At 50.1% G+C, this 27,585-nt stretch overlaps 1 protein-coding gene across 1 annotated transcript in view; it reads right to left on the bottom strand.

Annotated features, from left to right (window-relative positions):
* The window catches only part of LOC308610868 (uncharacterized protein), a gene marked incomplete at both ends in the record, with an annotated part of 83,148 nt that extends 66,441 nt beyond the window's left edge, over window positions 1-16,707 (bottom strand). The window contains one exon of the mRNA XM_081259869.1: window positions 16,105-16,707. Coding sequence (XP_081115995.1) covers window positions 16,105-16,707 — 603 coding nt within the window. The remainder of the gene's footprint in view (window positions 1-16,104) is intronic.
* Window positions 16,708-27,585: the final 10,878 nt, after the last annotated feature.

The raw sequence follows: 27,585 nt of genomic DNA, 5'->3' as shown, positions 1-27,585 counted from the left end.
CGCCGGATCCGCTTTCTCCTGCATCCTTGATAATGGCTCCCGCCAGGCCCATGGACATCCCTGCCGCTGATCCTTCGATGCATTTCACGGCTGCAGTTGATCCATGGGGGGGCACCTGCAGTGGCCTCACCGGATCCGCTTTCTCCTGGATCCTTGATGGTGGCTCCCGCCAGACCGGTGGTCATCCCTGCCGCTGATCCTTCGGCGGTTTTCACGGCTGCAGTTGAGACATGGGGGGCACCTGCAATGGCCTCGCTGAATCCGCTTTCTCTTGGATCCTTGATGGTGGCTACAGCCAGGTCCGTGGTCATCCCTGCCACTGATCCATCGGCGCTTTTCACGGCTGCAGTTGATCCAAGGGGGGCACCTGCAGTGGCCTCGCCGGATCCGCTTTTTCCTGGATCCTTGACCGTGGCTCCCGCCAGGTCCGTGGTCATCCCTGCCGCTGATTCTTCGGAGCTTTTCACGGCTGCACTTGATCTATGGTGGCACCTGCAATGGCCTCGCCGGATCCGCTTTCTCCAGGATCCTTGATGGTGGCTCCTTGATGGTGGCTCCAGCCAGGCCCATGGCCATTCCTGCCACTGTTCCTTCGTCGCTTTTCACGGCGGTAGTAGATCCATGGTGGGTACCTGCAATGGCCTCGCCGGATCTGCTTTCTCCTGGATCCTGGATAATGGCTCCCGCCAGGCCCATGGACAACCCTGCCGCTGATCCTTCGGCGCTTTTCACGCCTGCAGTTGATCCATCGGGGATACCTGCAGTGGCCTCGCCGGATCCGCTTTCTCCTGGATCCTTGATGGTGGCTCCCGCCAGGCCCATGGTCATTCCTCCTGCTGATCCTTCGGCACTTTTTGTGGCTCCAGTCACGTCACGAAGCTTGTGAAGCCCAGCCTCATCCTGATCCCTTTCTCTGTGGAGCTCTGTGGTCTGAGCCAAGGGGAGGAGAATCAGGTAAGTTAGAGATGACAGAAAGTGAGATCTGAACTGTCTGCTCCTCTCTCATCCTGGAGCTGAGCAACTCAAGGGCTTATACTTAGAATAACCTTTGAGATCACCCAGTCTAAGCTCCCATTGGATGCTAGATCCCATCTACTGCACCGCTCTCAAACGGCCACTCCATTTTACTTGAACAGTCCCAGGGTCAGGGAAAGCACTGATACAGTTCTCCATGATACACACTTTAATTTTATACCCTTGTGCTTCTCTCTCTGCAGGACAGACTCCTAGAAGTGGGGTTCCCGGGTCAAGGGATGCACACCTTCTGCATTTTGGTGACTCCACGGGTTGGGCTGATTTGAATCAGCATGTCGGCGTCACGGGGAGACACAATGAAGGAAGGACTTCCTAACTGTGAATGATGTTCCACAACTGATGAGACTACCTGGGCTGGGGTAAGTGTTCAAGAAGAGACCAGACAGTCAGGATGCTGTAGGAGGGATTACAGCCCTGGTGAGGAGACCAGTGCAGCTGATAATGATACCTAAGGTCTCTCTGAAATTCAGCCCTGTGGGACAAGGTGGAGAAGCACTCGGAACCTCTCCAGTGTGGTGAATCCCATAGTGATAGCTCGTTTGTCCCTGACCCTTTTCAACAATAGAAGGTATTTCCCAGGTGAGTCTCAGAGAGCACCAAAGGCTATGAAGGACCAGCTTTGCCCTGCTCTCCCAAAGCACCCTGCCCCGTGTTCTTGAGTCTCTGTGGGTGCTTCCCACTAGGATTTTGGCATCCTCTGTAGTCGCTGCATCTCCAGTTTGGAGCATCGGGGTACTGCTGTAACTGTCTACCGGTGGTCTCAGGATATAGACAAGCTTTTCCCAATGGGAAAAGAGGTCTTTTTGTGCATCGGAAGAGGGGCACAGCTGCAGATAGAAAGTCCGGCCGGTAGCAAGATTCAGGCACAGCTGCTGTTTCTCACGGTTGTGGATGGAGATCTTGACAAACTTCAAGGGAAGCAGCCTGGTGAGCTCTAGGGTCTTCACGGGCTTGCAACCTCTCCCCTTGGTGATCCCGGCGCATCTGACATGCTCTTCACAGACTTTCGTTGTTCGGGCCAGCAGCATGACGTCAGGTAGTGGGAAGAGGGGGCTGGTGGATGCGACACCCACAGTCACCCTTCGGACGCGGTTGTCTAGGTCAATCAGTTCTCCTTTCTTGCTGACCTGGATAAAGTCGCTCTCAAACATGGGAGCGTACTTGAAAATGTCATACTCTCCTCCCTCGTACAGTTGTCGTTGCAGGACCCCCATGGAGGTCCTCAACACCCCCACTGAACAGTAGCTATTGGCCGTGTAATGAGGTAAACTCTCACTGCTCATGGCTCTCTTCGTTCAAGACAGAGCCACCAGCCACAAATTGAGTCTCGGAGAGAGAGAGGGAACGAAAGCAACTCGTCACCTCCCTGCAGGACTCTGCCAGAGTCTCTTGGCCCGACCATATTTATACCGCAAGTCCTTTGTGACCCGTCACCATCACATCGCACACCCCTTTGTTGAGCCTCCAAGTCCCCACCCCCTTGGGGCAGGCTCACCAGCCTCCCCCTAAACCAACCACCATGTCCATAGGGAACAGGCTGACCCTGCCAGGGTATAGGTGTGGGTAGGCTGGATAGTCTTTCTACTCAAAAGGTTGAGAAAACCCTCCTGCTTTTGTAAATATCTGGGTGGTTTCCAGTCTTGTTGTTGTTACAAATCTCCCTGCAGGGGTCATCTTCGTGCTTCTGCTGAATGATGTCCTGGGGATAAAATCCTGGAAGTGGACTGTGTACTTGCTAAGGGCAGGCATCCTATGGGAATTGCTGTTCTCTGTGTCCCCAGCGTATATAGCACAGTGCTGGCAGGAACTTAGAAAGAGTGCTACGTGTCAGAGTCCCACTGGTACTGTCATTTCCAGGATATGGAGAATTTTCTCACCCATTTTCTCTTTTCAAGGAGGCTAACTTTTGTTTATATTTATATTTATATTTATATTTTTTACAGTTTTAGAAACTTTTTATTGTGAAATATAACACACATTCATGAAAGTGCAGAAAGCATAAATATAGCTTAATGAGTAACAAGAAAGTGAACACCCTTGTAGCTGCCACCCAGAGCAAGAAATAGAACCCTGCCAGCCCCTCTTCTGCATGCTCCCTCCCCACAAAGGTAACCCAAACTTGGATTGTATTTATTTTCTTTTCCTTCTTCTTTTTTATTGATGTATAGTTGATTTACAATGTTGTGTTAATTTGTGTTGTGTTAATTTCTTCGGTTAATTTCTGATTCAGTTTTTTGTATACATACATTCTTTTTCCTATTCTTTTCCATTATGGTTTATCACAGGATACTGAATATAGTTCTCTGTGCTCTACAGTAGGACCCTGCTGTTTATCCATCCTGTAGTTTGTATCTGCTAATCCCAAACTCCCAATCCTTCCCTCCTTGACCCCTGCTTGTTTTTTTTTTTTTTTTTTTTTTTTTTTTTTTGCGGTACGCGGGCCTCTCACTGTTGTGGCCTCTCTCGTTGCGGAGCACAGGCTCCGGAGCCATGGCTCACGGGCCCAGCCGCTCCGCGGCATGTGGGGCCCTCCCGGACCGGGGCACGAACCCGTGTCCCCTGTGTCGGCAGGCAGACTCCCAACCACTGCGCCACCAGGGAAGCCCGAAGCTGAGCTCTTGAACTGGAGTGACCCTTCCGAGAGGGTCTGTGTTGGGCTACGACGGCCTGACCTTCACACTCCACATCAATCATTTCTTGCCGTGCACCTTGGGTGAGGAACCCAGGCAATTTCCAAACTCACTGCCAGCTGAAGGCTTTCTGTGGGATGCACCCCCAGCAGCTGGGGCCACAAGTCCTTCGTTGAAGAAATGCACCCCACGTGGATATTTCAAATGGAACGGTGTCTTTCAAAGCATACCCTCCAATCTCCTCATTATATAGATCCTGTGGCCCCAAATAGGAAGTAACATAAAGTCCCATATTAACAACCCCCCCAGCCAAATACTTCTTTTCACAGAAACCACAGTACCCTCCACAAAGTGCACATTTGATCAGGCCACTCCCCTCTTGAAAACATATCATGGCTTTGCATCACTCCAAGGTCAGAAATCAAACTCCTTTAAATGGACCTCAAAGCCTTGCATGGCGTGGCCCCTGCTGTGTTCCCCAGCATCACATCACGCTTGCTGTGCCAGCCACGACACTGCCTTCAATATGCCTCCCACCGTAGCACATCTTCAACAATCCTGTGAATGACCTTATTTTGCTGTAGGGAAGAAAACCCTTTCTAGTATGTATGTGTGTTGCCAGACTTGAAGTTTGGGACATTGGTTAGTTTGTAATCAACCATCCATTGCCTAATTGCACTTGCAGCTGCAGAATTGCTACCACGGTGATGAATATTGCTGTCCAAAATATTGGCCTTTATCTGATAGGGTGTACTGACTTGATACCCAAATTGATGTCTCCCTCCAGAGGAAGATGCCTGTCGCTTTGAAATACGTAGGTATCTGTGCATGTGTCTCTTGATGAACCGTCAAGATAGAAAAGGAAATCCAGAGCAAGTGCCAGGCAGGGCACGTTGCGGTGGGCAAGTCCCCACCTCCACTTTACTACTGCACTGGAGGTGTAAATTGTGTCAACTGTGGGTCTGCTCAGCTAACGCCCTGCATAGTGGACTAACTAGGTTCACGTTAAAGAAGTCCTTTGGGGTGAGGGAGTGAGAATGCCTAATACAGGCTAAGAAAGACAAAAGGTAAAGCCAAGGGTACAGAATCCTAAGATGAAGCTGTTTTAAGTAGGCTGATTCAGCCTCTGGCATAGTGAAAATCTGGGGCTCTGAGTCAAAGGCTTTGGAAAAAGTTCCCCTTTATCTCCCTCCTCTACCCCGTAACTCCTCACATTTCCGGAAGGCTTCCCCCAAACCCCTCTCAGGTCTTAGAGAACATGGCTCTTTCTCTCCTCTTACCAAGACCCACTGCTTCAAGAGGTAACTCCCAGGACACATTGATCCCCACAATCTATTGGTCTTTGTGTATCGGAAATCACAAGATGGGATTTTCCAGCCACCCACCAGAGCAACTGAGAAGGGCTTCCTCTCATCCTCCCAAGCTACCACTCCTCCCAGAATCCGTATCTTATTTCTCACCTCCTCCACCTCTACCACTTAATTTGCTCTGCAGAGAAAGTCCCTAAGTTTTACTGGAAACCCAACTTCCATCCTAGTAGACCCTGTTGTCACAGAAGGGAATGAGCAGAGAATTGCAAGGCTAGCAGATGACTCCCCGGTTCATACAAAGACACATGGGGCTTCCCTGGTGGCGCAGTGGTTGGGAGTCCGCCTGCCGATGCAGGGGGCACGGGTTCGTGTCCCTGTCCGGGAAGATCCTACATGCCGTGGAGCCGCTGGGCCCGTGAGCCATGGCCGCTGAGCCTGTGCGTCCGGAGCCTGTGCTCCGCAATGGGAGAGGCCACAGCAGCGAGAGGCCCGCATACCGCAAAAAAAAAAAAAACCGCAAAACAAAAAACACACATGGTTCTCAGAGGCATTCTTCTCAAATCCGACGGTTGTTAACTGTTATCAACAGTTACTCTAATCCAACTGTCATCAAGTGTTGTTAACAATTTAATGATTTTCATGGACTCATGAAATTTATTTACAACTTTTTTTTAAACTGGAAAGACTTTTTTATGATGGACATTTAAAAATGCATAATCTCAGTATGAAATGAGATTTCATAATCTCATTTATGATTTTTTTTATTTTTAGAATCGCTTTCCACATGCATACATAATTTGCATAGTTCATCAGTACAGAGCATTTTGGATTATTCTGTTATTCCTTAGCAATATATCTAAACCTTTCTTGTGTTCCTGGATAGTGAGTATTTATGTCCCTTAGTTTCTTTATGTTATAGTTCTTGAAAGATATCTTTCAGACTTTGTCATCCATCTCTTGTGCATATATTGAAAGGAAAACAACAGTGAAACAAATTGGTTGAGATATTTCTAAGGCAGTGACTGCCACTTGGCTGACAGCAGTATAAGAATCATCCTGATGTCAGAGACGTTAAAATAAAATGGAAACGATAATACATTCCCATGGACATACCGCTTTGCATAATAGCTTTTCCTCCCAGACCATCCCTCCCTTGTTTTGACCCTACAGAAATCCAGTATTGTGAATTTTGTGTTTATCATGTCCTTGTTTTTTTCTCCCCTTTTAGCAAATGTGTGCTAAACATGGAAGCCAACCGGGGCTTTGTCTGCCTCTCAATGGTCATGTGTGAGCCTTGTTTCTGAACCAGGAATGACTCTGAAGCTCCTAAAGAAGGAGAGGATCTTACTGGATGTCTTACTTAGAGTCCCTGAACTGGTGGCGGACTGGCTGTTCCTCAGTTTGCGAGCTGTCCTCCCGTCCTTTGTCAACTTTGGAGTTTCCATGGCCAGATGAGGACCAGTGGGAGGATGATTTCTGGGTCTTGTCCCCTCCTGTCCTGTGGTGACCTTCACGTGTCCTGCGGTGATGGGAACTTTTCCTCGATGAAGACGTGTCCTTCTTTTCTTTTTTTCTCTCCAGGCTTCATCCCTGGGGTGGAAGCCCTTCTGGCTTCCATCCCGTTCAGACATGTAGCCTTCGGTCTGCAAGGTGGAGACCACGGGGTCTGCGACCTTCCCTTCAGCTCTTCCAGCAGCAGGCTTGCTGGTTGTGACTGCAACTGGCAACACCATGCTCATGCTGCTCTCTGGACCATCTGCCCCCGTCGAGGATGTGCTGGCATCATCGGCCAAGACCAGGTTCGTGTCCTGCAAGGATAAGCTGGCAGCACCTGCAGTGTCCTCGCCGGATCCGCTTTCTCCTGGATCCTTGATGGTGGCTCCCGCCAGGCCCATGGTCAACCCTGCCGCTGCTCCTTCGGCGCTTTTCACGGCTGCAGTTGATCCATGGGGGGCACCTGCAATGGCCTCGCCAGATCCGCTTTCTCCTGGATCCTTGATGGTGGCTCCCGCCAGGCCCATGGTCAACCCTGCCGCTGATCCTTCGGCGCTTTTCACGGCTGCAGTTGATCCATGGGGGGCACCTGCAATGGCCTCGCCAGATCCGCTTTCTCCTGGATCCTTGATGGTGGCTCCAGCCAGGCCCATGGCCATTCCTGCCGCTGATCCTTCGGCGCTTTTCACGGCTGCATTTGATCCATGGGGGGCACCTGCAATGGCCTCGCCGGATCCGCTTTCTCCTGGATCCTTGATAATGGCTCCCGCCAGGCCCATGGACATCCCTGCCGCTGATCCTTCGATGCATTTCACGGCTGCAGTTGATCCATGGGGGGGCACCTGCAGTGGCCTCACCGGATCCGCTTTCTCCTGGATCCTTGATGGTGGCTCCCGCCAGACCGGTGGTCATCCCTGCCGCTGATCCTTCGGCGGTTTTCACGGCTGCAGTTGAGACATGGGGGGCACCTGCAATGGCCTCGCTGAATCCGCTTTCTCTTGGATCCTTGATGGTGGCTACAGCCAGGTCCGTGGTCATCCCTGCCGCTGATCCATCGGCGCTTTTCACGGCTGCAGTTGATCCAAGGGGGGCACCTGCAGTGGCCTCGCCGGATCCGCTTTTTCCTGGATCCTTGACCGTGGCTCCCGCCAGGTCCGTGGTCATCCCTGCCGCTGATTCTTCGGAGCTTTTCACGGCTGCACTTGATCTATGGTGGCACCTGCAATGGCCTCGCCGGATCCGCTTTCTCCAGGATCCTTGATGGTGGCTCCTTGATGGTGGCTCCAGCCAGGCCCATGGCCATTCCTGCCACTGTTCCTTCGTCGCTTTTCACGGCGGTAGTAGATCCATGGTGGGTACCTGCAATGGCCTCGCCGGATCTGCTTTCTCCTGGATCCTGGATAATGGCTCCCGCCAGGCCCATGGACAACCCTGCCGCTGATCCTTCGGCGCTTTTCACGCCTGCAGTTGATCCATCGGGGATACCTGCAGTGGCCTCGCCGGATCCGCTTTCTCCTGGATCCTTGATGGTGGCTCCCGCCAGGCCCATGGTCATTCCTCCTGCTGATCCTTCGGCACTTTTTGTGGCTCCAGTCACGTCACGAAGCTTGTGAAGCCCAGCCTCATCCTGATCCCTTTCTCTGTGGAGCTCTGTGGTCTGAGCCAAGGGGAGGAGAATCAGGTAAGTTAGAGATGACAGAAAGTGAGATCTGAACTGTCTGCTCCTCTCTCATCCTGGAGCTGAGCAACTCAAGGGCTTATACTTAGAATAACCTTTGAGATCACCCAGTCTAAGCTCCCATTGGATGCTAGATCCCATCTACTGCACCGCTCTCAAACGGCCACTCCATTTTACTTGAACAGTCCCAGGGTCAGGGAAAGCACTGATACAGTTCTCCATGATACACACTTTAATTTTATACCCTTGTGCTTCTCTCTCTGCAGGACAGACTCCTAGAAGTGGGGTTCCCGGGTCAAGGGATGCACACCTTCTGCATTTTGGTGACTCCACGGGTTGGGCTGATTTGAATCAGCATGTCGGCGTCACGGGGAGACACAATGAAGGAAGGACTTCCTAACTGTGAATGATGTTCCACAACTGATGAGACTACCTGGGCTGGGGTAAGTGTTCAAGAAGAGACCAGACAGTCAGGATGCTGTAGGAGGGATTACAGCCCTGGTGAGGAGACCAGTGCAGCTGATAATGATACCTAAGGTCTCTCTGAAATTCAGCCCTGTGGGACAAGGTGGAGAAGCACTCGGAACCTCTCCAGTGTGGTGAATCCCATAGTGATAGCTCGTTTGTCCCTGACCCTTTTCAACAATAGAAGGTATTTCCCAGGTGAGTCTCAGAGAGCACCAAAGGCTATGAAGGACCAGCTTTGCCCTGCTCTCCCAAAGCACCCTGCCCCGTGTTCTTGAGTCTCTGTGGGTGCTTCCCACTAGGATTTTGGCATCCTCTGTAGTCGCTGCATCTCCAGTTTGGAGCATCGGGGTACTGCTGTAACTGTCTACCGGTGGTCTCAGGATATAGACAAGCTTTTCCCAATGGGAAAAGAGGTCTTTTTGTGCATCGGAAGAGGGGCACAGCTGCAGATAGAAAGTCCGGCCGGTAGCAAGATTCAGGCACAGCTGCTGTTTCTCACGGTTGTGGATGGAGATCTTGACAAACTTCAAGGGAAGCAGCCTGGTGAGCTCTAGGGTCTTCACGGGCTTGCAACCTCTCCCCTTGGTGATCCCGGCGCATCTGACATGCTCTTCACAGACTTTCGTTGTTCGGGCCAGCAGCATGACGTCAGGTAGTGGGAAGAGGGGGCTGGTGGATGCGACACCCACAGTCACCCTTCGGACGCGGTTGTCTAGGTCAATCAGTTCTCCTTTCTTGCTGACCTGGATAAAGTCGCTCTCAAACATGGGAGCGTACTTGAAAATGTCATACTCTCCTCCCTCGTACAGTTGTCGTTGCAGGACCCCCATGGAGGTCCTCAACACCCCCACTGAACAGTAGCTATTGGCCGTGTAATGAGGTAAACTCTCACTGCTCATGGCTCTCTTCGTTCAAGACAGAGCCACCAGCCACAAATTGAGTCTCGGAGAGAGAGAGGGAACGAAAGCAACTCGTCACCTCCCTGCAGGACTCTGCCAGAGTCTCTTGGCCCGACCATATTTATACCGCAAGTCCTTTGTGACCCGTCACCATCACATCGCACACCCCTTTGTTGAGCCTCCAAGTCCCCACCCCCTTGGGGCAGGCTCACCAGCCTCCCCCTAAACCAACCACCATGTCCATAGGGAACAGGCTGACCCTGCCAGGGTATAGGTGTGGGTAGGCTGGATAGTCTTTCTACTCAAAAGGTTGAGAAAACCCTCCTGCTTTTGTAAATATCTGGGTGGTTTCCAGTCTTGTTGTTGTTACAAATCTCCCTGCAGGGGTCATCTTCGTGCTTCTGCTGAATGATGTCCTGGGGATAAAATCCTGGAAGTGGACTGTGTACTTGCTAAGGGCAGGCATCCTATGGGAATTGCTGTTCTCTGTGTCCCCAGCGTATATAGCACAGTGCTGGCAGGAACTTAGAAAGAGTGCTACGTGTCAGAGTCCCACTGGTACTGTCATTTCCAGGATATGGAGAATTTTCTCACCCATTTTCTCTTTTCAAGGAGGCTAACTTTTGTTTATATTTATATTTATATTTATATTTTTTACAGTTTTAGAAACTTTTTATTGTGAAATATAACACACATTCATGAAAGTGCAGAAAGCATAAATATAGCTTAATGAGTAACAAGAAAGTGAACACCCTTGTAGCTGCCACCCAGAGCAAGAAATAGAACCCTGCCAGCCCCTCTTCTGCATGCTCCCTCCCCACAAAGGTAACCCAAACTTGGATTGCATTTATTTTCTTTTCCTTCTTCTTTTTTATTGATGTATAGTTGATTTACAATGTTGTGTTAATTTGTGTTGTGTTAATTTCTTCGGTTAATTTCTGATTCAGTTTTTTGTATACATACATTCTTTTTCCTATTCTTTTCCATTATGGTTTATCACAGGATACTGAATATAGTTCTCTGTGCTCTACAGTAGGACCCTGCTGTTTATCCATCCTGTAGTTTGTATCTGCTAATCCCAAACTCCCAATCCTTCCCTCCTTGACCCCTGCTTGTTTTTTTGTTTTTTTTTTTTTTTTTTTTTGCGGTACGCGGGCCTCTCACTGTTGTGGCCTCTCTCGTTGCGGAGCACAGGCTCCGGAGCCATGGCTCACGGGCCCAGCCGCTCCGCGGCATGTGGGGCCCTCCCGGACCGGGGCACGAACCCGTGTCCCCTGTGTCGGCAGGCAGACTCCCAACCACTGCGCCACCAGGGAAGCCCGAAGCTGAGCTCTTGAACTGGAGTGACCCTTCCGAGAGGGTCTGTGTTGGGCTACGACGGCCTGACCTTCACACTCCACATCAATCATTTCTTGCCGTGCACCTTGGGTGAGGAACCCAGGCAATTTCCAAACTCACTGCCAGCTGAAGGCTTTCTGTGGGATGCACCCCCAGCAGCTGGGGCCACAAGTCCTTCGTTGAAGAAATGCACCCCACGTGGATATTTCAAATGGAACGGTGTCTTTCAAAGCATACCCTCCAATCTCCTCATTATATAGATCCTGTGGCCCCAAATAGGAAGTAACATAAAGTCCCATATTAACAACCCCCCCAGCCAAATACTTCTTTTCACAGAAACCACAGTACCCTCCACAAAGTGCACATTTGATCAGGCCACTCCCCTCTTGAAAACATATCATGGCTTTGCATCACTCCAAGGTCAGAAATCAAACTCCTTTAAATGGACCTCAAAGCCTTGCATGGCGTGGCCCCTGCTGTGTTCCCCAGCATCACATCACGCTTGCTGTGCCAGCCACGACACTGCCTTCAATATGCCTCCCACCGTAGCACATCTTCAACAATCCTGTGAATGACCTTATTTTGCTGTAGGGAAAAAAACCCTTTCTAGTATGTATGTGTGTTGCCAGACTTGAAGTTTGGGACATTGGTTAGTTTGTAATCAACCATCCATTGCCTAATTGCACTTGCAGCTGCAGAATTGCTACCACGGTGATGAATATTGCTGTCCAAAATATTGGCCTTTATCTGATAGGGTGTACTGACTTGATACCCAAATTGATGTCTCCCTCCAGAAGAAGATGCCTGTTGCTTTGAAATACGTAGGTATCTGTGCATGTGTCTCTTGATGAACCGTCAAGATAGAAAAGGAAATCCAGAGCAAGTGCCAGGCAGGGCACGTTGCGGTGGGCAAGTCCCCACCTCCACTTTACTACTGCACTGGAGGTGTAAATTGTGTCAACTGTGGGTCTGCTCAGCTAACGCCCTGCATAGTGGACTAACTAGGTTCACGTTAAAGAAGTCCTTTGGGGTGAGGGAGTGAGAATGCCTAATACAGGCTAAGAAAGACAAAAGGTAAAGCCAAGGGTACAGAATCCTAAGATGAAGCTGTTTTAAGTAGGCTGATTCAGCCTCTGGCATAGTGAAAATCTGGGGCTCTGAGTCAAAGGCTTTGGAAAGAGTTCCCCTTTATCTCCCTCCTCTATCCCGTAACTCCTCACATTTCCGGAAGGCTTCCCCCAAACCCCTCTCAGGTCTTAGAGAACATGGCTCTTTCTCTCCTCTTACCAAGACCCACTGCTTCAAGAGGTAACTCCCAGGACACATTGATCCCCACAATCTATTGGTCTTTGTGTATCGGAAATCACAAGATGGGATTTTCCAGCCACCCACCAGAGCAACTGAGAAGGGCTTCCTCTCATCCTCCCAAGCTACCACTCCTCCCAGAATCCGTATCTTATTTCTCACCTCCTCCACCTCTACCACTTAATTTGCTCTGCAGAGAAAGTCCCTAAGTTTTACTGGAAACCCAACTTCCATCCTAGTAGACCCTGTTGTCACAGAAGGGAATGAGCAGAGAATTGCAAGGCTAGCAGATGACTCCCCAGTTCATACAAAGACACATGGGGCTTCCCTGGTGGCGCAGTGGTTGGGAGTCCGCCTGCCGATGCAGGGGGCACGGGTTCGTGTCCCTGTCCGGGAAGATCCTACATGCCGTGGAGCCGCTGGGCCCGTGAGCCATGGCCGCTGAGCCTGTGCGTCCGGAGCCTGTGCTCCGCAATGGGAGAGGCCACAGCAGCGAGAGGCCCGCATACCGCAAAAAAAAAAAAACCGCAAAACAAAAAACACACATGGTTCTCAGAGGCATTCTTCTCAAATCCGACGGTTGTTAACTGTTATCAACAGTTACTCTAATCCAACTGTCATCAAGTGTTGTTAACAATTTAATGATTTTCATGGACTCATGAAATTTATTTACAACTTTTTTTTAAACTGGAAAGACTTTTTTATGATGGACATTTAAAAATGCATAATCTCAGTATGAAATGAGATTTCATAATCTCATTTATGATTTTTTTTATTTTTAGAATCGCTTTCCACATGCATACATAATTTGCATAGTTCATCAGTACAGAGCATTTTGGATTATTCTGTTATTCCTTAGCAATATATCTAAACCTTTCTTGTGTTCCTGGATAGTGAGTATTTATGTCCCTTAGTTTCTTTATGTTATAGTTCTTGAAAGATATCTTTCAGACTTTGTCATCCATCTCTTGTGCATATATTGAAAGGAAAACAACAGTGAAACAAATTGGTTGAGATATTTCTAAGGCAGTGACTGCCACTTGGCTGACAGCAGTATAAGAATCATCCTGATGTCAGAGACGTTAAAATAAAATGGAAACGATAATACATTCCCATGGACATACCGCTTTGCATAATAGCTTTTCCTCCCAGACCATCCCTCCCTTGTTTTGACCCTACAGAAATCCAGTATTGTGAATTTTGTGTTTATCATGTCCTTGTTTTTTTCTCCCCTTTTAGCAAATGTGTGCTAAACATGGAAGCCAACCGGGGCTTTGTCTGCCTCTCAATGGTCATGTGTGAGCCTTGTTTCTGAACCAGGAATGACTCTGAAGCTCCTAAAGAAGGAGAGGATCTTACTGGATGTCTTACTTAGAGTCCCTGAACTGGTGGCGGACTGGCTGTTCCTCAGTTTGCGAGCTGTCCTCCCGTCCTTTGTCAACTTTGGAGTTTCCATGGCCAGATGAGGACCAGTGGGAGGATGATTTCTGGGTCTTGTCCCCTCCTGTCCTGTGGTGACCTTCACGTGTCCTGCGGTGATGGGAACTTTTCCTCGATGAAGACGTGTCCTTCTTTTCTTTTTTTCTCTCCAGGCTTCATCCCTGGGGTGGAAGCCCTTCTGGCTTCCATCCCGTTCAGACATGTAGCCTTCGGTCTGCAAGGTGGAGACCACGGGGTCTGCGACCTTCCCTTCAGCTCTTCCAGCAGCAGGCTTGCTGGTTGTGACTGCAACTGGCAACACCATGCTCATGCTGCTCTCTGGACCATCTGCCCCCGTCGAGGATGTGCTGGCATCATCGGCCAAGACCAGGTTCGTGTCCTGCAAGGATAAGCTGGCAGCACCTGCAGTGTCCTCGCCGGATCCGCTTTCTCCTGGATCCTTGATGGTGGCTCCCGCCAGGCCCATGGTCAACCCTGCCGCTGCTCCTTCGGCGCTTTTCACGGCTGCAGTTGATCCATGGGGGGCACCTGCAATGGCCTCGCCAGATCCGCTTTCTCCTGGATCCTTGATGGTGGCTCCCGCCAGGCCCATGGTCAACCCTGCCGCTGATCCTTCGGCGCTTTTCACGGCTGCAGTTGATCCATGGGGGGCACCTGCAATGGCCTCGCCAGATCCGCTTTCTCCTGGATCCTTGATGGTGGCTCCAGCCAGGCCCATGGCCATTCCTGCCGCTGATCCTTCGGCGCTTTTCACGGCTGCATTTGATCCATGGGGGGCACCTGCAATGGCCTCGCCGGATCCGCTTTCTCCTGGATCCTTGATAATGGCTCCCGCCAGGCCCATGGACATCCCTGCCGCTGATCCTTCGATGCATTTCACGGCTGCAGTTGATCCATGGGGGGGCACCTGCAGTGGCCTCACCGGATCCGCTTTCTCCTGGATCCTTGATGGTGGCTCCCGCCAGACCGGTGGTCATCCCTGCCGCTGATCCTTCGGCGGTTTTCACGGCTGCAGTTGAGACATGGGGGGCACCTGCAATGGCCTCGCTGAATCCGCTTTCTCTTGGATCCTTGATGGTGGCTACAGCCAGGTCCGTGGTCATCCCTGCCGCTGATCCATCGGCGCTTTTCACGGCTGCAGTTGATCCAAGGGGGGCACCTGCAGTGGCCTCGCCGGATCCGCTTTTTCCTGGATCCTTGACCGTGGCTCCCGCCAGGTCCGTGGTCATCCCTGCCGCTGATTCTTCGGAGCTTTTCACGGCTGCACTTGATCTATGGTGGCACCTGCAATGGCCTCGCCGGATCCGCTTTCTCCAGGATCCTTGATGGTGGCTCCTTGATGGTGGCTCCAGCCAGGCCCATGGCCATTCCTGCCACTGTTCCTTCGTCGCTTTTCACGGCGGTAGTAGATCCATGGTGGGTACCTGCAATGGCCTCGCCGGATCTGCTTTCTCCTGGATCCTGGATAATGGCTCCCGCCAGGCCCATGGACAACCCTGCCGCTGATCCTTCGGCGCTTTTCACGCCTGCAGTTGATCCATCGGGGATACCTGCAGTGGCCTCGCCGGATCCGCTTTCTCCTGGATCCTTGATGGTGGCTCCCGCCAGGCCCATGGTCATTCCTCCTGCTGATCCTTCGGCACTTTTTGTGGCTCCAGTCACGTCACGAAGCTTGTGAAGCCCAGCCTCATCCTGATCCCTTTCTCTGTGGAGCTCTGTGGTCTGAGCCAAGGGGAGGAGAATCAGGTAAGTTAGAGATGACAGAAAGTGAGATCTGAACTGTCTGCTCCTCTCTCATCCTGGAGCTGAGCAACTCAAGGGCTTATACTTAGAATAACCTTTGAGATCACCCAGTCTAAGCTCCCATTGGATGCTAGATCCCATCTACTGCACCGCTCTCAAACGGCCACTCCATTTTACTTGAACAGTCCCAGGGTCAGGGAAAGCACTGATACAGTTCTCCATGATACACACTTTAATTTTATACCCTTGTGCTTCTCTCTCTGCAGGACAGACTCCTAGAAGTGGGGTTCCCGGGTCAAGGGATGCACACCTTCTGCATTTTGGTGACTCCACGGGTTGGGCTGATTTGAATCAGCATGTCGGCGTCACGGGGAGACACAATGAAGGAAGGACTTCCTAACTGTGAATGATGTTCCACAACTGATGAGACTACCTGGGCTGGGGTAAGTGTTCAAGAAGAGACCAGACAGTCAGGATGCTGTAGGAGGGATTACAGCCCTGGTGAGGAGACCAGTGCAGCTGATAATGATACCTAAGGTCTCTCTGAAATTCAGCCCTGTGGGACAAGGTGGAGAAGCACTCGGAACCTCTCCAGTGTGGTGAATCCCATAGTGATAGCTCGTTTGTCCCTGACCCTTTTCAACAATAGAAGGTATTTCCCAGGTGAGTCTCAGAGAGCACCAAAGGCTATGAAGGACCAGCTTTGCCCTGCTCTCCCAAAGCACCCTGCCCCGTGTTCTTGAGTCTCTGTGGGTGCTTCCCACTAGGATTTTGGCATCCTCTGTAGTCGCTGCATCTCCAGTTTGGAGCATCGGGGTACTGCTGTAACTGTCTACCGGTGGTCTCAGGATATAGACAAGCTTTTCCCAATGGGAAAAGAGGTCTTTTTGTGCATCGGAAGAGGGGCACAGCTGCAGATAGAAAGTCCGGCCGGTAGCAAGATTCAGGCACAGCTGCTGTTTCTCACGGTTGTGGATGGAGATCTTGACAAACTTCAAGGGAAGCAGCCTGGTGAGCTCTAGGGTCTTCACGGGCTTGCAACCTCTCCCCTTGGTGATCCCGGCGCATCTGACATGCTCTTCACAGACTTTCGTTGTTCGGGCCAGCAGCATGACGTCAGGTAGTGGGAAGAGGGGGCTGGTGGATGCGACACCCACAGTCACCCTTCGGACGCGGTTGTCTAGGTCAATCAGTTCTCCTTTCTTGCTGACCTGGATAAAGTCGCTCTCAAACATGGGAGCGTACTTGAAAATGTCATACTCTCCTCCCTCGTACAGTTGTCGTTGCAGGACCCCCATGGAGGTCCTCAACACCCCCACTGAACAGTAGCTATTGGCCGTGTAATGAGGTAAACTCTCACTGCTCATGGCTCTCTTCGTTCAAGACAGAGCCACCAGCCACAAATTGAGTCTCGGAGAGAGAGAGGGAACGAAAGCAACTCGTCACCTCCCTGCAGGACTCTGCCAGAGTCTCTTGGCCCGACCATATTTATACCGCAAGTCCTTTGTGACCCGTCACCATCACATCGCACACCCCTTTGTTGAGCCTCCAAGTCCCCACCCCCTTGGGGCAGGCTCACCAGCCTCCCCCTAAACCAACCACCATGTCCATAGGGAACAGGCTGACCCTGCCAGGGTATAGGTGTGGGTAGGCTGGATAGTCTTTCTACTCAAAAGGTTGAGAAAACCCTCCTGCTTTTGTAAATATCTGGGTGGTTTCCAGTCTTGTTGTTGTTACAAATCTCCCTGCAGGGGTCATCTTCGTGCTTCTGCTGAATGATGTCCTGGGGATAAAATCCTGGAAGTGGACTGTGTACTTGCTAAGGGCAGGCATCCTATGGGAATTGCTGTTCTCTGTGTCCCCAGCGTATATAGCACAGTGCTGGCAGGAACTTAGAAAGAGTGCTACGTGTCAGAGTCCCACTGGTACTGTCATTTCCAGGATATGGAGAATTTTCTCACCCATTTTCTCTTTTCAAGGAGGCTAACTTTTGTTTATATTTATATTTATATTTATATTTTTTACAGTTTTAGAAACTTTTTATTGTGAAATATAACACACATTCATGAAAGTGCAGAAAGCATAAATATAGCTTAATGAGTAACAAGAAAGTGAACACCCTTGTAGCTGCCACCCAGAGCAAGAAATAGAACCCTGCCAGCCCCTCTTCTGCATGCTCCCTCCCCACAAAGGTAACCCAAACTTGGATTGTATTTATTTTCTTTTCCTTCTTCTTTTTTATTGATGTATAGTTGATTTACAATGTTGTGTTAATTTGTGTTGTGTTAATTTCTTCGGTTAATTTCTGATTCAGTTTTTTGTATACATACATTCTTTTTCCTATTCTTTTCCATTATGGTTTATCACAGGATACTGAATATAGTTCTCTGTGCTCTACAGTAGGACCCTGCTGTTTATCCATCCTGTAGTTTGTATCTGCTAATCCCAAACTCCCAATCCTTCCCTCCTTGACCCCTGCTTGTTTTTTTTTTTTTTTTTTTTTTTTGCGGTACGCGGGCCTCTCACTGTTGTGGCCTCTCTCGTTGCGGAGCACAGGCTCTGGAGCCATGGCTCACGGGCCCAGCCGCTCCGCGGCATGTGGGGCCCTCCCGGACCGGGGCACGAACCCGTGTCCCCTGTGTCGGCAGGCGGACTCCCAACCACTGCGCCACCAGGGAAGCCCGAAGCTGAGCTCTTGAACTGGAGTGACCCTTCCGAGAGGGTCTGTGTTGGGCTACGACGGCCTGACCTTCACACTCCACATCAATCATTTCTTGCCGTGCACCTCGGGTGAGGAACCCAGGCAATTTCCAAACTCACTGCCAGCTGAAGGCTTTCTGTGGGATGCACCCCCAGCAGCTGGGGCCACAAGTCCTTCGTTGAAGAAATGCACCCCACGTGGATATTTCAAATGGAACGGTGTCTTTCAAAGCATACCCTCCAATCTCCTCATTATATAGATCCTGTGGCCCCAAATAGGAAGTAACATAAAGTCCCATATTAACAACCCCCCCAGCCAAATACTTCTTTTCACAGAAACCACAGTACCCTCCACAAAGTGCACATTTGATCAGGCCACTCCCCTCTTGAAAACATATCATGGCTTTGCATCACTCCAAGGTCAGAAATCAAACTCCTTTAAATGGACCTCAAAGCCATGCATGGCGTGGCCCCTGCTGTGTTCCCCAGCATCACATCACGCTTGCTGTGCCAGCCACGACACTGCCTTCAATATGCCTCCCACCGTAGCACATCTTCAACAATCCTGTGAATGACCTTATTTTGCTGTAGGGAAAAAAACCCTTTCTAGTATGTATGTGTGTTGCCAGACTTGAAGTTTGGGACATTGGTTAGTTTGTAATCAACCATCCATTGCCTAATTGCACTTGCAGCTGCAGAATTGCTACCACGGTGATGAATATTGCTGTCCAAAATATTGGCCTTTATCTGATAGGGTGTACTGACTTGATACCCAAATTGATGTCTCCCTCCAGAGGAAGATGCCTGTCGCTTTGAAATACGTAGGTATCTGTGCATGTGTCTCTTGATGAACCGTCAAGATAGAAAAGGAAATCCAGAGCAAGTGCCAGGCAGGGCACGTTGCGGTGGGCAAGTCCCCACCTCCACTTTACTACTGCACTGGAGGTGTAAATTGTGTCAACTGTGGGTCTGCTCAGCTAACGCCCTGCATAGTGGACTAACTAGGTTCACGTTAAAGAAGTCCTTTGGGGTGAGGGAGTGAGAATGCCTAATACAGGCTAAGAAAGACAAAAGGTAAAGCCAAGGGTACAGAATCCTAAGATGAAGCTGTTTTAAGTAGGCTGATTCAGCCTCTGGCATGGTGAAAATCTGGGGCTCTGAGTCAAAGGCTTTGGAAAGAGTTCCCCTTTATCTCCCTCCTCTACCCCGTAACTCCTCACATTTCCGGAAGGCTTCCCCCAAACCCCTCTCAGGTCTTAGAGAACATGGCTCTTTCTCTCCTCTTACCAAGACCCACTGCTTCAAGAGGTAACTCCCAGGACACATTGATCCCCACAATCTATTGGTCTTTGTGTATCGGAAATCACAAGATGGGATTTTCCAGCCACCCACCAGAGCAACTGAGAAGGGCTTCCTCTCATCCTCCCAAGCTACCACTCCTCCCAGAATCCGTATCTTATTTCTCACCTCCTCCACCTCTACCACTTAATTTGCTCTGCAGAGAAAGTCCCTAAGTTTTACTGGAAACCCAACTTCCATCCTAGTAGACCCTGTTGTCACAGAAGGGAATGAGCAGAGAATTGCAAGGCTAGCAGATGACTCCCCGGTTCATACAAAGACACATGGGGCTTCCCTGGTGGCGCAGTGGTTGGGAGTCCGCCTGCCGATGCAGGGGGCACGGGTTCGTGTCCCTGTCCGGGAAGATCCTACATGCCGTGGAGCCGCTGGGCCCGTGAGCCATGGCCGCTGAGCCTGTGCGTCCGGAGCCTGTGCTCCGCAATGGGAGAGGCCACAGCAGCGAGAGGCCCGCATACCGCAAAAAAAAAAAAAAACCGCAAAACAAAAAACACACATGGTTCTCAGAGGCATTCTTCTCAAATCCGACGGTTGTTAACTGTTATCAACAGTTACTCTAATCCAACTGTCATCAAGTGTTGTTAACAATTTAATGATTTTCATGGACTCATGAAATTTATTTACAACTTTTTTTTAAACTGGAAAGACTTTTTTATGATGGACATTTAAAAATGCATAATCTCAGTATGAAATGAGATTTCATAATCTCATTTATGATTTTTTTTATTTTTAGAATCGCTTTCCACATGCATACATAATTTGCATAGTTCATCAGTACAGAGCATTTTGGATTATTCTGTTATTCCTTAGCAATATATCTAAACCTTTCTTGTGTTCCTGGATAGTGAGTATTTATGTCCCTTAGTTTCTTTATGTTATAGTTCTTGAAAGATATCTTTCAGACTTTGTCATCCATCTCTTGTGCATATATTGAAAGGAAAACAACAGTGAAACAAATTGGTTGAGATATTTCTAAGGCAGTGACTGCCACTTGGCTGACAGCAGTATAAGAATCATCCTGATGTCAGAGACGTTAAAATAAAATGGAAACGATAATACATTCCCATGGACATACCGCTTTGCATAATAGCTTTTCCTCCCAGACCATCCCTCCCTTGTTTTGACCCTACAGAAATCCAGTATTGTGAATTTTGTGTTTATCATGTCCTTGTTTTTTTCTCCCCTTTTAGCAAATGTGTGCTAAACATGGAAGCCAACCGGGGCTTTGTCTGCCTCTCAATGGTCATGTGTGAGCCTTGTTTCTGAACCAGGAATGACTCTGAAGCTCCTAAAGAAGGAGAGGATCTTACTGGATGTCTTACTTAGAGTCCCTGAACTGGTGGCGGACTGGCTGTTCCTCAGTTTGCGAGCTGTCCTCCCGTCCTTTGTCAACTTTGGAGTTTCCATGGCCAGATGAGGACCAGTGGGAGGATGATTTCTGGGTCTTGTCCCCTCCTGTCCTGTGGTGACCTTCACGTGTCCTGCGGTGATGGGAACTTTTCCTCGATGAAGACGTGTCCTTCTTTTCTTTTTTTCTCTCCAGGCTTCATCCCTGGGGTGGAAGCCCTTCTGGCTTCCATCCCGTTCAGACATGTAGCCTTCGGTCTGCAAGGTGGAGACCACGGGGTCTGCGACCTTCCCTTCAGCTCTTCCAGCAGCAGGCTTGCTGGTTGTGACTGCAACTGGCAACACCATGCTCATGCTGCTCTCTGGACCATCTGCCCCCGTCGAGGATGTGCTGGCATCATCGGCCAAGACCAGGTTCGTGTCCTGCAAGGATAAGCTGGCAGCACCTGCAGTGTCCTCGCCGGATCCGCTTTCTCCTGGATCCTTGATGGTGGCTCCCGCCAGGCCCATGGTCAACCCTGCCGCTGCTCCTTCGGCGCTTTTCACGGCTGCAGTTGATCCATGGGGGGCACCTGCAATGGCCTCGCCAGATCCGCTTTCTCCTGGATCCTTGATGGTGGCTCCCGCCAGGCCCATGGTCAACCCTGCCGCTGATCCTTCGGCGCTTTTCACGGCTGCAGTTGATCCATGGGGGGCACCTGCAATGGCCTCGCCAGATCCGCTTTCTCCTGGATCCTTGATGGTGGCTCCAGCCAGGCCCATGGCCATTCCTGCCGCTGATCCTTCGGCGCTTTTCACGGCTGCATTTGATCCATGGGGGGCACCTGCAATGGCCTCGCCGGATCCGCTTTCTCCTGGATCCTTGATAATGGCTCCCGCCAGGCCCATGGACATCCCTGCCGCTGATCCTTCGATGCATTTCACGGCTGCAGTTGATCCATGGGGGGGCACCTGCAGTGGCCTCACCGGATCCGCTTTCTCCTGGATCCTTGATGGTGGCTCCCGCCAGACCGGTGGTCATCCCTGCCGCTGATCCTTCGGCGGTTTTCACGGCTGCAGTTGAGACATGGGGGGCACCTGCAATGGCCTCGCTGAATCCGCTTTCTCTTGGATCCTTGATGGTGGCTACAGCCAGGTCCGTGGTCATCCCTGCCGCTGATCCATCGGCGCTTTTCACGGCTGCAGTTGATCCAAGGGGGGCACCTGCAGTGGCCTCGCCGGATCCGCTTTTTCCTGGATCCTTGACCGTGGCTCCCGCCAGGTCCGTGGTCATCCCTGCCGCTGATTCTTCGGAGCTTTTCACGGCTGCACTTGATCTATGGTGGCACCTGCAATGGCCTCGCCGGATCCGCTTTCTCCAGGATCCTTGATGGTGGCTCCTTGATGGTGGCTCCAGCCAGGCCCATGGCCATTCCTGCCACTGTTCCTTCGTCGCTTTTCACGGCGGTAGTAGATCCATGGTGGGTACCTGCAATGGCCTCGCCGGATCTGCTTTCTCCTGGATCCTGGATAATGGCTCCCGCCAGGCCCATGGACAACCCTGCCGCTGATCCTTCGGCGCTTTTCACGCCTGCAGTTGATCCATCGGGGATACCTGCAGTGGCCTCGCCGGATCCGCTTTCTCCTGGATCCTTGATGGTGGCTCCCGCCAGGCCCATGGTCATTCCTCCTGCTGATCCTTCGGCACTTTTTGTGGCTCCAGTCACGTCACGAAGCTTGTGAAGCCCAGCCTCATCCTGATCCCTTTCTCTGTGGAGCTCTGTGGTCTGAGCCAAGGGGAGGAGAATCAGGTAAGTTAGAGATGACAGAAAGTGAGATCTGAACTGTCTGCTCCTCTCTCATCCTGGAGCTGAGCAACTCAAGGGCTTATACTTAGAATAACCTTTGAGATCACCCAGTCTAAGCTCCCATTGGATGCTAGATCCCATCTACTGCACCGCTCTCAAACGGCCACTCCATTTTACTTGAACAGTCCCAGGGTCAGGGAAAGCACTGATACAGTTCTCCATGATACACACTTTAATTTTATACCCTTGTGCTTCTCTCTCTGCAGGACAGACTCCTAGAAGTGGGGTTCCCGGGTCAAGGGATGCACACCTTCTGCATTTTGGTGACTCCACGGGTTGGGCTGATTTGAATCAGCATGTCGGCGTCACGGGGAGACACAATGAAGGAAGGACTTCCTAACTGTGAATGATGTTCCACAACTGATGAGACTACCTGGGCTGGGGTAAGTGTTCAAGAAGAGACCAGACAGTCAGGATGCTGTAGGAGGGATTACAGCCCTGGTGAGGAGACCAGTGCAGCTGATAATGATACCTAAGGTCTCTCTGAAATTCAGCCCTGTGGGACAAGGTGGAGAAGCACTCGGAACCTCTCCAGTGTGGTGAATCCCATAGTGATAGCTCGTTTGTCCCTGACCCTTTTCAACAATAGAAGGTATTTCCCAGGTGAGTCTCAGAGAGCACCAAAGGCTATGAAGGACCAGCTTTGCCCTGCTCTCCCAAAGCACCCTGCCCCGTGTTCTTGAGTCTCTGTGGGTGCTTCCCACTAGGATTTTGGCATCCTCTGTAGTCGCTGCATCTCCAGTTTGGAGCATCGGGGTACTGCTGTAACTGTCTACCGGTGGTCTCAGGATATAGACAAGCTTTTCCCAATGGGAAAAGAGGTCTTTTTGTGCATCGGAAGAGGGGCACAGCTGCAGATAGAAAGTCCGGCCGGTAGCAAGATTCAGGCACAGCTGCTGTTTCTCACGGTTGTGGATGGAGATCTTGACAAACTTCAAGGGAAGCAGCCTGGTGAGCTCTAGGGTCTTCACGGGCTTGCAACCTCTCCCCTTGGTGATCCCGGCGCATCTGACATGCTCTTCACAGACTTTCGTTGTTCGGGCCAGCAGCATGACGTCAGGTAGTGGGAAGAGGGGGCTGGTGGATGCGACACCCACAGTCACCCTTCGGACGCGGTTGTCTAGGTCAATCAGTTCTCCTTTCTTGCTGACCTGGATAAAGTCGCTCTCAAACATGGGAGCGTACTTGAAAATGTCATACTCTCCTCCCTCGTACAGTTGTCGTTGCAGGACCCCCATGGAGGTCCTCAACACCCCCACTGAACAGTAGCTATTGGCCGTGTAATGAGGTAAACTCTCACTGCTCATGGCTCTCTTCGTTCAAGACAGAGCCACCAGCCACAAATTGAGTCTCGGAGAGAGAGAGGGAACGAAAGCAACTCGTCACCTCCCTGCAGGACTCTGCCAGAGTCTCTTGGCCCGACCATATTTATACCGCAAGTCCTTTGTGACCCGTCACCATCACATCGCACACCCCTTTGTTGAGCCTCCAAGTCCCCACCCCCTTGGGGCAGGCTCACCAGCCTCCCCCTAAACCAACCACCATGTCCATAGGGAACAGGCTGACCCTGCCAGGGTATAGGTGTGGGTAGGCTGGATAGTCTTTCTACTCAAAAGGTTGAGAAAACCCTCCTGCTTTTGTAAATATCTGGGTGGTTTCCAGTCTTGTTGTTGTTACAAATCTCCCTGCAGGGGTCATCTTCGTGCTTCTGCTGAATGATGTCCTGGGGATAAAATCCTGGAAGTGGACTGTGTACTTGCTAAGGGCAGGCATCCTATGGGAATTGCTGTTCTCTGTGTCCCCAGCGTATATAGCACAGTGCTGGCAGGAACTTAGAAAGAGTGCTACGTGTCAGAGTCCCACTGGTACTGTCATTTCCAGGATATGGAGAATTTTCTCACCCATTTTCTCTTTTCAAGGAGGCTAACTTTTGTTTATATTTATATTTATATTTATATTTTTTACAGTTTTAGAAACTTTTTATTGTGAAATATAACACACATTCATGAAAGTGCAGAAAGCATAAATATAGCTTAATGAGTAACAAGAAAGTGAACACCCTTGTAGCTGCCACCCAGAGCAAGAAATAGAACCCTGCCAGCCCCTCTTCTGCATGCTCCCTCCCCACAAAGGTAACCCAAACTTGGATTGCATTTATTTTCTTTTCCTTCTTCTTTTTTATTGATGTATAGTTGATTTACAATGTTGTGTTAATTTGTGTTGTGTTAATTTCTTCGGTTAATTTCTGATTCAGTTTTTTGTATACATACATTCTTTTTCCTATTCTTTTCCATTATGGTTTATCACAGGATACTGAATATAGTTCTCTGTGCTCTACAGTAGGACCCTGCTGTTTATCCATCCTGTAGTTTGTATCTGCTAATCCCAAACTCCCAATCCTTCCCTCCTTGACCCCTGCTTGTTTTTTTGTTTGTTTTTTTTTTTTTTTTGCGGTACGCGGGCCTCTCACTGTTGTGGCCTCTCTCGTTGCGGAGCACAGGCTCCGGAGCCATGGCTCACGGGCCCAGCCGCTCCGCGGCATGTGGGGCCCTCCCGGACCGGGGCACGAACCCGTGTCCCCTGTGTCGGCAGGCAGACTCCCAACCACTGCGCCACCAGGGAAGCCCGAAGCTGAGCTCTTGAACTGGAGTGACCCTTCCGAGAGGGTCTGTGTTGGGCTACGACGGCCTGACCTTCACACTCCACATCAATCATTTCTTGCCGTGCACCTCGGGTGAGGAACCCAGGCAATTTCCAAACTCACTGCCAGCTGAAGGCTTTCTGTGGGATGCACCCCCAGCAGCTGGGGCCACAAGTCCTTCGTTGAAGAAATGCACCCCACGTGGATATTTCAAATGGAACGGTGTCTTTCAAAGCATACCCTCCAATCTCCTCATTATATAGATCCTGTGGCCCCAAATAGGAAGTAACATAAAGTCCCATATTAACAACCCCCCCAGCCAAATACTTCTTTTCACAGAAACCACAGTACCCTCCACAAAGTGCACATTTGATCAGGCCACTCCCCTCTTGAAAACATATCATGGCTTTGCATCACTCCAAGGTCAGAAATCAAACTCCTTTAAATGGACCTCAAAGCCTTGCATGGCGTGGCCCCTGCTGTGTTCCCCAGCATCACATCACGCTTGCTGTGCCAGCCACGACACTGCCTTCAATATGCCTCCCACCGTAGCACATCTTCAACAATCCTGTGAATGACCTTATTTTGCTGTAGGGAAGAAAACCCTTTCTAGTATGTATGTGTGTTGCCAGACTTGAAGTTTGGGACATTGGTTAGTTTGTAATCAACCATCCATTGCCTAATTGCACTTGCAGCTGCAGAATTGCTACCACGGTGATGAATATTGCTGTCCAAAATATTGGCCTTTATCTGATAGGGTGTACTGACTTGATACCCAAATTGATGTCTCCCTCCAGAGGAAGATGCCTGTCGCTTTGAAATACGTAGGTATCTGTGCATGTGTCTCTTGATGAACCGTCAAGATAGAAAAGGAAATCCAGAGCAAGTGCCAGGCAGGGCACGTTGCGGTGGGCAAGTCCCCACCTCCACTTTACTACTGCACTGGAGGTGTAAATTGTGTCAACTGTGGGTCTGCTCAGCTAACGCCCTGCATAGTGGACTAACTAGGTTCACGTTAAAGAAGTCCTTTGGGGTGAGGGAGTGAGAATGCCTAATACAGGCTAAGAAAGACAAAAGGTAAAGCCAAGGGTACAGAATCCTAAGATGAAGCTGTTTTAAGTAGGCTGATTCAGCCTCTGGCATAGTGAAAATCTGGGGCTCTGAGTCAAAGGCTTTGGAAAAAGTTCCCCTTTATCTCCCTCCTCTACCCCGTAACTCCTCACATTTCCGGAAGGCTTCCCCCAAACCCCTCTCAGGTCTTAGAGAACATGGCTCTTTCTCTCCTCTTACCAAGACCCACTGCTTCAAGAGGTAACTCCCAGGACACATTGATCCCCACAATCTATTGGTCTTTGTGTATTGGAAATCACAAGATGGGATTTTCCAGCCACCCACCAGAGCAACTGAGAAGGGCTTCCTCTCATCCTCCCAAGCTACCACTCCTCCCAGAATCCGTATCTTATTTCTCACCTCCTCCACCTCTACCACTTAATTTGCTCTGCAGAGAAAGTCCCTAAGTTTTACTGGAAACCCAACTTCCATCCTAGTAGACCCTGTTGTCACAGAAGGGAATGAGCAGAGAATTGCAAGGCTAGCAGATGACTCCCCGGTTCATACAAAGACACATGGGGCTTCCCTGGTGGCGCAGTGGTTGGGAGTCCGCCTGCCGATGCAGGGGGCACGGGTTCGTGTCCCTGTCCGGGAAGATCCTACATGCCGTGGAGCCGCTGGGCCCGTGAGCCATGGCCGCTGAGCCTGTGCGTCCGGAGCCTGTGCTCCGCAATGGGAGAGGCCACAGCAGCGAGAGGCCCGCATACCGCAAAAAAAAAAAAAACCGCAAAACAAAAAACACACATGGTTCTCAGAGGCATTCTTCTCAAATCCGACGGTTGTTAACTGTTATCAACAGTTACTCTAATCCAACTGTCATCAAGTGTTGTTAACAATTTAATGATTTTCATGGACTCATGAAATTTATTTACAACTTTTTTTTAAACTGGAAAGACTTTTTTATGATGGACATTTAAAAATGCATAATCTCAGTATGAAATGAGATTTCATAATCTCATTTATGATTTTTTTTATTTTTAGAATCGCTTTCCACATGCATACATAATTTGCATAGTTCATCAGTACAGAGCATTTTGGATTATTCTGTTATTCCTTAGCAATATATCTAAACCTTTCTTGTGTTCCTGGATAGTGAGTATTTATGTCCCTTAGTTTCTTTATGTTATAGTTCTTGAAAGATATCTTTCAGACTTTGTCATCCATCTCTTGTGCATATATTGAAAGGAAAACAACAGTGAAACAAATTGGTTGAGATATTTCTAAGGCAGTGACTGCCACTTGGC

This window comes from Mesoplodon bidens, assembly GCF_964165515.1.
Source record: "Mesoplodon bidens genome assembly, contig: HAP1_SCAFFOLD_472, whole genome shotgun sequence".
In the NCBI taxonomy this organism is placed as follows: Eukaryota; Metazoa; Chordata; class Mammalia; order Artiodactyla; family Ziphiidae; genus Mesoplodon; species Mesoplodon bidens.
Note: the sequence above shows the minus strand (reverse complement) of the source record. Positions and strands in the feature narration are given on the sequence as shown.